We start from the raw sequence: 10,063 nt of genomic DNA on the forward strand, positions 1-10,063 counted from the left end.
TATGCATCTGGTAAGAGACATGGCCAGGATTTGGCATCAGGTCTGCGGGGACTCCCTGCTCATGCTTTTAAGCAGTGCTCTTACTGGCCGTCCTCAGCCAACTCACCAGGGACGTTCTTTGACCCTGAGCATCCCCGGGAGAGTGTCAGAAATGCAGAGGTCCTCCACCAAAAATGACTAAAGTTACAAACTGCTGAGCTAGTGAACAAAGCGACATTAAACTCTTGGCTGGCTGTTAATGTGTGGGATGGTGCTGTTGAACGGTCTTTTGTCTTTTATCAGAGTGACGAGGGAGCACAGGGAAATGCTGGTGAAACTGGCTAAACAGAACACCAACAAGGCCAAAGAGTCTTTACGGAAGGTGCGGACCAACGCAATGAACAAGCTGAAGAAGTCAAAGGACAAAGCCTCGGAGGACACCCTCAGGCTCATAGAGAAGCAGGTACTGTTGCCAGCGATGTGGTATTTAGGATTCTGACCCAGAAAATCACTGGTTCATGTCTGAAGTGAGGACAGTTAAGAGACTACCCCTAGCTCTTTCACTGCCATGATCAACACTGGCTGAGTGTCCTGGGCCTGGCCCTGCGCTGGACCCTGGGAATATGGAGGGAGAGGAAGCTGTTGCCCCCTGACTGTGTTCCAGGCTCTATGCTGAACACTTTACTGCACTCTCTTATTGCATCACTGCAAAGCTGTGAGGTAGGTGGTGAGGAAACTGGGGTTCACAGAAGGTACATATCTTGCCCAAGGTCACACCGCTGGTAAATGGTAGCAGTGGGATCCATACCCAGGCAGGCTGCCCTCAGAGCCCGTGCACTGATGCTCTCCTGTCTGTGCTTGGTTGTCTGGGTGCCGAGAAGTGAGGACTTAGCACTGTTCTTAGTGTACTGAGTTGTGGCCCTTGAACAAGTCTTAGGAGCTACTGGAGTGAAATAGTGAGAGACAAGAGTGAAACAGCATGTGCAAAGGTATGGTGATGGGACTGAGCACATTCTGTTAGGTCGCTGGGCTTGGACTGGGGTGAGACTAGGAAGTGGTCAGAGAAGACAGAGTGGCCAGTTCCTGGTGGGTCTTGTATACCAAGTTGAGGAGATGGAACTTGAACATGTTCAGAGGTTCCCACATTGGCCCTGCATCTTTTTCAGTTGTCTGTGGTCACAATATAAATGCTGGATAGCAACTTACCTCAAAACTCAGTGATTGCTCTGTCCAGCATGAGTTCTTATTCTTGTTTCTGTGGGTCAGGTGAGATATAGCTGTTCTAGGCTGGGCTTGGTGTACTTGCCTTCAGAGATTAGGCACCTGCTCTTGTCATATCCCACTGGCCCTGCAAATCACATGGGCCAAGTCACTGGGGCAGGGAAATATATGGGTTCATGGAAGCCCGGGGGTGGCCGTGAATGTTTGTCGAACAATAATCTTTCATAGTATTACAATCACTTGAGGAGCTAATAAAAATACAGGTACATGCCCCCACCCCCCGCTCTCAGAGATTAAGTCAATGAGTCAGGGTGGGACCCAAGGATAATGCATTTTAAAACGCTCCCCAGGTGATTCTGATACTTGAACTAACTCCTTTGAACAGTTATTTTTTAGGACAGTGGGGGTGTCACGCTTGTGTTGAAAAGATGACAGTGGTGGCTGGGTGGAAAATAGATTGTATAGGGGCACTACTGGAAGCAGGGAGGCTGTTGTAGACATCCAACCAGGAAATGACATGGCTTGAACTGGTGGAATTAAGACAGGAAGATGAGTTTACCAGAATTCAGGAGATAGAATTTTTAATGTTTAGCATAATATATTATAAAGGGTTCAAACCTTTTATAAAGGATTTACCTGAAGCCTCCTTGTCTACAATAAAAGCATTGTCTTAGGAAGATTAAACAGGAGTGTGGACAGGATGGGGAGTAAAGAGGGAGGATGCGAGAGGCAAGAAGGCCATAAATGGACTAACTCTCTCTGCTCTTAGACCTGCAGTTAGATTCACAGTTAGAATGCTAGTTGGGGGCTCTTCTCCCCGCCTCCCAGCAGCCCTGGGAACTATTTGCTTTTCTTTAAGAAAGACTTTGGAAAAAAAAAAAAGTAGACCACAGTCACTCCGGGGGGAGAGTTTTAGATGGCTGGCTGGCCCTACTCCTGCATTTTCTGATTCAGTAGGTCTTCGTGGGAGTGTGTTTTTACAAAGCTCCCCAGGAGTTCCTGTGGTGGTGCAGCATTAACAAACCCAACTAGTATCCGTGAGGATGTGGGATCGATCCCTGGCCTCACTCAGGGGGTTAAGGATCCAGCATTGCTGTGAGCTGTGTTGTAGGTCGCAGACTTGGCTTGGATCATCTGGTGTTGCTGTGGCTGTGGTGTAGGCTGGCAGCTACAGCTCCAATTCGACCCCTAGCCTGGGAACTTCCATACACGGGAGTGTGGCCCTAAAAAGACAAAGATAATAAAAAATAAAAGCTTCCCAGATGTGCAGAAGCAGACGGGAAAGGAAGTGACCTGGGAGCATTACAGTGTGCTGCTGTGATGGTGCTAGGGTTGGAAAGAGGTTGTTCTGCACTTCATGTCCTATGACCTGGGGGAAGTTACTTGACTCCTTGGAGACTGTTTCTTCTGTAAAAGCGATGTGCAATTCCTGCCTTAAGGGTTGCTTGCCCCCTTCGTGCCCTCCTCTTGCCCCGAGTCAGCTAAGAGGGATTTGTATACCAGCCAGGCCTTTTCTGAGCACTGAGCAGACCTCGTAAGAGTCTAGCTGGGCCAGCTCCTTGTCTCTCTCCCAGGGGATTCCATCTCTGCCATTGACACTTGGCTTTTTGTTGCTTCCTGTGGACCTTGGGGGCCTGTCAGGCCCTCCTCACTCAGCAGATCTGGCATCTGCCTCAGGGATCAGAGCCCATGCTCCTTGAAAAAAGAAGAATGATCAGATAGCCAGCACTCTTCTTCTTTTTTTAAATCTGTCTTCTTGTGTTTAAAAAAAATATGTATTTAGCATTGATTGGTAACACTGTATGTGTCATGTATACGTTGTATTTTGACTTCTGCCTGCACCACAGTGTGCTCACCACCCAAAGTTTAGTTCCCACCCATCACCCTACAGTTGACCCCCAACTAGTATCCGTGTATGGAAGTTTACCCATTTCACCCTCCTTCCACCCTCTTCCCTCTGGTAATTGCTGATCTGTTCTCTTTTTGTACTGGTTTTTGTTTTGTGTGATTTGTTCTTTTTTTTTTTTTTTTTTTTTTTTGGATTTTTCATTTTAGCACTCTTTTTTTTAGCTGCACCTGTGGCAAGTGGAGGTTCCCTGGTCAGGGATTGAACCCACACTACAGCAGCTACCCAAGCTGCTGCAGTGACAATGCCAGGTCTTTAACACACTGCACCACAAGGAAACTCTTATACCAACACTCTTGATAAAACCTGCTTGACAGGAGTTCCTGTTGCAGCTCAGCGGGTTACCAACCCAACTAGTATCCATGAGGATGCAGGTTTGATCCCTGGCCTTGCCCAGTGGGTTAAGGATCCGGTGTTGCCATGACCTGTGGTGTGGGTCACAGACACAGCTCGAATCCCACGTTACTATGGCTGTGGGTAGGCTGGTGGCTGCAGCTCCATTTCGACCGCTAGCCTGGAACTTCCATTTGCTGGCCCTAAAAAAAAAATCTGCTTGACAAAGACCTTGCCAGAGGCCTTCACTCATTAGCATCCATCTTTTCACCTTCCTCTTCAGATTAGTTTTTTTTCTTCAGTGTTTATTACCGTTGATTATTATTATTTTCTTTCTTTTTTTAATTTTGTTTTATTACGCAATGAATTTTATTACATTTATAATTTGGGATATGCCACCCCTCCCCCTTTTTAAACTACGCAGTTTTTAACATGATTGAAAGCTTGTAGTTTACATACAGTTTTGAATCCAGCTTTTTATTTTCTGTTTAGCATTAAAGCTATTACCATTTTCCTGTGTCTTAAAAAACTCTTCATAAACAACCACATTCTAATGATTGCAAAATAGTCCGTCTTGTGGTTATACCATAATTCAGTTTCATAAGCCTTCTTGTTGGACATTTAGTTTGTTTAAACTTTTTTGTTATTATAAATAAGGTTGCAGTGAATATTTTTATACATAAATCTTTGTTGAGATGACTTCCCTAGGATAGAGTCTCATGTGTGGAACTATGGCATGAAGGAATTGAATATTTTTAAGATTTTTGGTATGTACTGTCTAAATCACTTGCAGGGTGTTTAGAATATGTGTATTTAAAAAGAATTTTTGCCTTTTCTAATCCCAAACATTTTAACCTAGAATTAGTTTTTTTCCCCCACATCTGTGGCATGTGGAAGCTCCCAGGCCAGGGATCGAATGTGTGCCACAGCAGTGACAACACCAGATCCTTAACCAACAGGCCACTAGGGAACTCCTCAAACATAGAATTTGTAATGTGAATTTAAAATGTTGCTTATCTTGGAAGTATTGCTTTCAGTTCTACACTCCACAGAAAAGATTAAGATATTCTTTGTATAAATCCATACCTTTCTAGAGGATAATATGGTAGTATGTACCAAAACCCATACATTACTGATTCTCTGACTTCGGGATTTATCCAAAATAAGTTATCAAGAACCTTATCTACAGAGGTGTTCATTGATGTATTATGTATAATACTAGAAAATTGGAAACTGTCTAAACTTCTGATAGTAGGACAATAGCTTGTTTTACATCCATTCACTAGAATCTCTAAATATAGACAGTTATAAAAATACAGACACTTTTTTAAGGTAGGCTACACAATAGTGTCATAATACTCCATTTTTATAATGAAAAAGTTTCATGCATGTGAAAAGGTTGGCAGCTTATTTACTTCAAAATGTTCATGATAGTCATTTGGATTATGAACAATTATAATTGTATTCTTTGTGGAGCTTTCTTTTTAAAAGTTTTTTTCCAAAACCTATATCACAGAAGTGTTTCATCTTTGGTATATAAGAATAAAAGGATTCAGTTTTGGCGGTGCCCCTGCCGTCACATCTGACCCCCGCCTCTTCCCCGCAACCTTCCCAACTCCCAGCCCAGGCCAGCTCTGCTGAAGAAGGACTGGGGTCTTTCCGCTTGGGACTCTGACATCTGCCAGCCTGCTGTTTCACCTTTGCTTTAGTTTGCTATAAATGGGTCTGCGGAACATGAAAGCACTTGGCAGAAACCACCAGTAAATCCGGCCAAGATCCTTTCACTGCCTCCTTTTTCTGAGAAACAGAGCGGCTCCAAAGTGAAGCTGGTACTAGTGGAGCCGAAGGAGGGAAGGGCTCCTAGTGGACCACAGGCAGGCACGCTGGAGAGAGTGAGTCGGTGGGTGGAAGCAGCAGCCGGTGACTCTGTGGGTGCTCTGAGCTTTGCTAGCCAGGCTTGCCCCGGGGGTAGACTCTGTGCTTCTCTGTCTCTGCCTTTTCTTTTCTGGAACATGTCAGGAGCCAGTGTGATGATATTGATTGTGAGGACAACAGTGATGATGATGTTATGATCTGTGTGAGGCACATGTTGTCATGGAAAGGGCTCCTGCTGTGAAGTCAGACTGGCCTGGATTCAAATCCTGGCTCTTTCAGAGTTCCCTCATGGCTCAGCTGGTTAAGGATCCGATATTGTCACTGCTGTGACTCAGGTTGCTGCTGTGGTGTGAGTTTCATCCCTGGCCTGGGAATTTCTGCATGTCGCGGGTGTAGTCAAACAACAACAGCAGCAACAAATCAAATCCTGGCTGTTTTACTTCTCAGTTGTTAAGGTCAGCAAATGGCTTTACCTTCCTGAGGCTTTGTTTCCTCATCTCTAAAGTGGGAGCATTAATGCCTATTTCACAAGATTGGTGAGAGGACCAAACAGCACAGCATAGTTAAAAGTAGCTAGTATGGTTGCTGGTCTTTAGTAATGGTTTGCACTATTTGTTGGTCCTACTCCTTACTCACAGTTTTATGAATATGAGATGGAATTGACTTAATGAGTCTAACACAGCCCCCCCTTGATGAGGGAGGACAGGCCAGGTTCTGTGGGCTCCCCAGAGGGAGTAGCAGCACCAAACTGACAATCAAGGGAACCAGCGTGGGTGAGTTCTCTGCTCAGTCACACACTGACCTTTTATGTGATCCTGGGCAGGTTAGGTAACATTTTAGGCTTTGGTTTACTCCTCTGTGAAATGAGGGTAGGAGCTCTCACCATGGCTCAGCAGAAAAGAATCTGACTAGCATCCATAAGGACGCAGGTTCAATCGCTGGCCTTGCTCAGTGGGTTAAGGATCCGGCTTTGCCATGAGCTGTGGTGTGGGTTGCAGACTTGGCTTGGATCCCGAATTGCTGTGGCTGTGGTGTAGTTCCGATCGGACCCCTAGCCTGGGAACCTCCATGTGCCACAGGTGCAGCCCTGAAAAGACAATAAATAAATAAAATGAGGGTAATACCTGTTCCACCTGCCTTATAGTATAGATATGTGAGGTTGTTGGATTTGAATGAAGTGACAGAGGACAAAACACTTCTGCATTGTGTGAGCTATTGTGTAACTGTCAGGTGAAAAAATTAATATTCACATTATAGTAAAGGAGGATAATAGTAATTTGTATGTTTTGAGGATTATGTGAAATAATGCAGGTAAAGTTTTCAGCCCAGTGTTTGACATGTAGTAAATAGAAGCCGTTGTTAGTATTCTGGTTGTTCTTAATCATCATTATTTTAAGAAGGAAAAGATGCACTTACAGGCAGACTATCCCCAAGGACGTTTTATGCCTGTAATAGGGCAGAAAGTAAGTATTTTCTCCCTTCCTTCCTTCCTTTCTTTTCTTTTTTTCGTCTTTTTGGGCCGTGCCCACAGCATATGGAGGTTCCCAGGCTAAGGGTCCAATCGGAGTTGTAGCCACTGGTCTACACCAGAGCCATGGGAACACGGCATCCGAGCCTCATCTGTGACCTTCACCTCAGCTCATAGCAACGCTGAATCCTTAACCCACTGAGCAAGGCCAGGGATCAAACCTGCATCCTCATGCATGCTAGTCGGGTTCGTTAACTGCTGAGCCACGACGGGAACTCCAAGAAAGTAAATATTTTCACTAATCGATTAATTTGAAAAGAAGTCAGGAAGTGAGTAAAAATCAGAGTAACACAAGCAGTATTTGCATGTAGCAATTACCCAGTTTAAACATACTTGCACATTCATGATTTTGTTTAGCCCTCACACTTAACTCTGAGGAAGGGACTGTCATCCCCATTTGATAGTTAAGGAAACCGAGACTCAAAGTGGGGAAATGACTTGCACATTGTTTCCCCAGTGAGACTTTAACCCATAACCCACGTTATCAAACTGTTCCTCTAAGTCCTTTTCCTCTCCCCAGTCCTAGTCCGTGTTCCCCAGATGCCATTTTTCCAGAGGAGGCCTGTAGCCCTGGTTCCTGGCTGTCCCAGGCTGCCAGCCTGCAGGTGCTGCAGTGCTGCTGGGCACCCTGCACACCCCATGCGGTCCAGCTGCTGGGGGGTGAGGGCAAAAGAAGCCTCTCAAGGGTTTGTGCCAGCCAAGTGAGAGCCTGAGCAGCAGTCCTGAGCCGGTCCTGTTCCGGCGTGCCCAACTACAAAATGAGCAGCTGTTGCTATGGCGAGAGTCTGGCTGTCTCCTTGCCTGGGACCAATTGCTCCAAATCCTTTTTTAGTTTCTACCCTTGCCAGTGCATTTATTGCCCAGTTCCTGGCCAAGGCCTGTGGTCTGCAAATAAAGATGTTGGACAGCTGCTGTGCTGCTGAGCGCACAGATCCTGGGCACCATTCTGCCTCTTCCAAGCTTCCTGCCTAAGGCTTTCTGCCTTAGGTCCCTCCTAGACGTAGGACGGAGGCTGCAATGCTTACTAAATTGTGTTTTGTTTTTCTTCTTAGAGGGAGTATATTTTATTGCAGAAAATATGGGGAATACAGAAAAACACAGAAAACTAATAATACCTTTCACAAATATTTCCTGAGCACTTGCTATGTGCCGAGTTTTATGATGAATGTGACAGACACCAGCATGAATAATACATTTCCCATCTTTCCATCCCTGAAAGATAATCACTATTAATATTTTGACACATTTTCTTCCCGTTTTAAAAATATGAGTATTTTGAACATATTTGAGATCGTTTCTGCTGTATATATACACACTTTTATTTCCTGCTTTTTCTTTAATTCAAGGGTAACATGAGCATATTTCCATGATATTATAAATAATATCTTGAAACATTTCTTTTTCTCTGATTACAAGAGCAATCCATGCTTGTTATAAAACAGACATTTCAGAAATATATACTGGAATGTTATTTATATTTATACCCTCTCCATGAGAAATAGACAGTCTTAGCCCTTTTAATGGCTATATGTATTCAGTTACATATGCTGTCATTTAAAATTTTCTGACTTGTAATTATTAAAAATAAAGTTTCAGTAAATATCTTTGGGTTTAGAATTTAAGAACATTTTTTTTTCAGATTCCATTCATGTGGTAATTTCTCAGTTGAGAAGTTGGGGGTTAAAAAATGGTAAGAACATTTGCATCAATTTGAATTCCTATTGGTGATATGTGATATATCCACTTCACCATAGCTCTGGCATTGAATATTGTAATTAAAAACCACAACATCAAACTTTGTTAACTATGATAACTAAATTATATCTTGTTTTAATTTGCATTTCTTCAGTGTCTGTTGAATTTTCCATGTTTGTTAACCAGATGTACTTCATCTTTTTTCAAGCCCCCTTTTTTTTTTCCTGCTTAATCATTGGGATCTTAATATTCTCCTTATCAGTTGATACAAGAGCTTGGTATAGCAGAGTGTCTGAGGTGTAGGAATTCCAGAGGCTCCTCAGGGACAGATAAAGCTGGCTTCTCTGTCCCCTGTAATAGTAGTTAAGAATTTTTGTCTGTGCAAACTACCCAAGATTAAATTTTGTCATTTCTGCTTTCTAGCTGTGTGTCCTGAACAAGTGATTTTAACTGCCTCAGTTTCCTCCTCTGTGAAACGGGATAATAACGTATCTCATGGTGTCCCCTCTTGCTGTTAGGAATCAATAAGAGTGTGTATGTAACATCTTAGTACAGTGCCTGGCTGGAACACAATTCATGTGAGCTTTTGTCACCATAATTATTATTAGTATTTCCCAGATAACCTTTCATAGTTCTGAACTATTTCTCCTCCTCCTCTTCATCTGCCCAGCTCCGGTTATCAGGTTGTCTCATTTTGTGTTTCTGCAGATCAGCCAAATGGCCGACGACACAGTTGCAGAGCTGGAGAGGCATCTGGCAGTGAAAACCAAAGAACTCCTTGGCTGAAAATCCACCAGGGGCCAGCATTGCTCCAGAGCCCAGTTCCTAGTGGATCCCATGGGTGGCAGATTGGCCTCTCTCTACCCCATCCACACAAAGGCTGTCACCCTGCAGCTGTCAGTCTGCGTGAGGCCCAGCCTTCCAGTGGGACATTGTTCAATCTCTTCCTGCTGTCCTCATCTGCTCTGGGCCTTCTGGCATGGGTGGCCCTTGGAGAATGTCTGTTGCTGACAGAGGGCCTTTACTTGACCCATCTGTCTGGACTGTGACGTCACCAAGCTATCAGGACCATTGGCAGGCTTACACTGCTTGCTTCTCGTCATGAGAGCCTCCTTTCAAACAGTTAGTCAGGCCCTGTTCCTATCTTTGAATTCCGATTGGGCTAACATGGAACCTACCTGTGCCTGGATACCTTTGCTAGAGGCCCATTTTTACCAAACAATAAAATCTAAATAACTTGGAAAGAATAACAACCACAAAGGAAAGGATGGTGTCGGTCTGGATTAATGATCTCTAGGGCCCTGTGTTAAAGCATCCAGAACAGTCCTTTTGTCTCTGAGTCATCGCACATGTTCATTTCTCTGCCTGGACCATTCTTCCACTCCTCACCTGGCCGTGGCTGTTCATCCCTGGGTCTCAGCTTGGGTAGCGCTTCCTCGGGGAAGTCTTCCTTTTCCCCCCAACCTAAGACCCCTGTTATTAGCTCTCCTAGCACTGTCTACTGCTTTTATCTGAACTTTAATTGT

The 10,063-nt window shown here is 44.3% G+C and overlaps 1 protein-coding gene across 1 annotated transcript in view; it reads left to right on the forward strand.

The window, feature by feature from the left end:
* The window catches only part of MRRF (mitochondrial ribosome recycling factor), a 60,123-nt gene extending 50,321 nt beyond the window's left edge, over positions 1-9,802 (forward strand). Inside the window, exons 6-7 of the mRNA XM_003480599.4 lie at positions 283-442; positions 9,246-9,802. Coding sequence (XP_003480647.1) covers positions 283-442; positions 9,246-9,323 — 238 coding nt within the window. The 3' untranslated portion in view covers positions 9,324-9,802. The remainder of the gene's footprint in view (positions 1-282; positions 443-9,245) is intronic.

Source organism: Sus scrofa, chromosome 1, assembly GCF_000003025.6.
Source record: "Sus scrofa isolate TJ Tabasco breed Duroc chromosome 1, Sscrofa11.1, whole genome shotgun sequence".
Classification (NCBI taxonomy): domain Eukaryota; kingdom Metazoa; phylum Chordata; class Mammalia; order Artiodactyla; family Suidae; genus Sus; species Sus scrofa.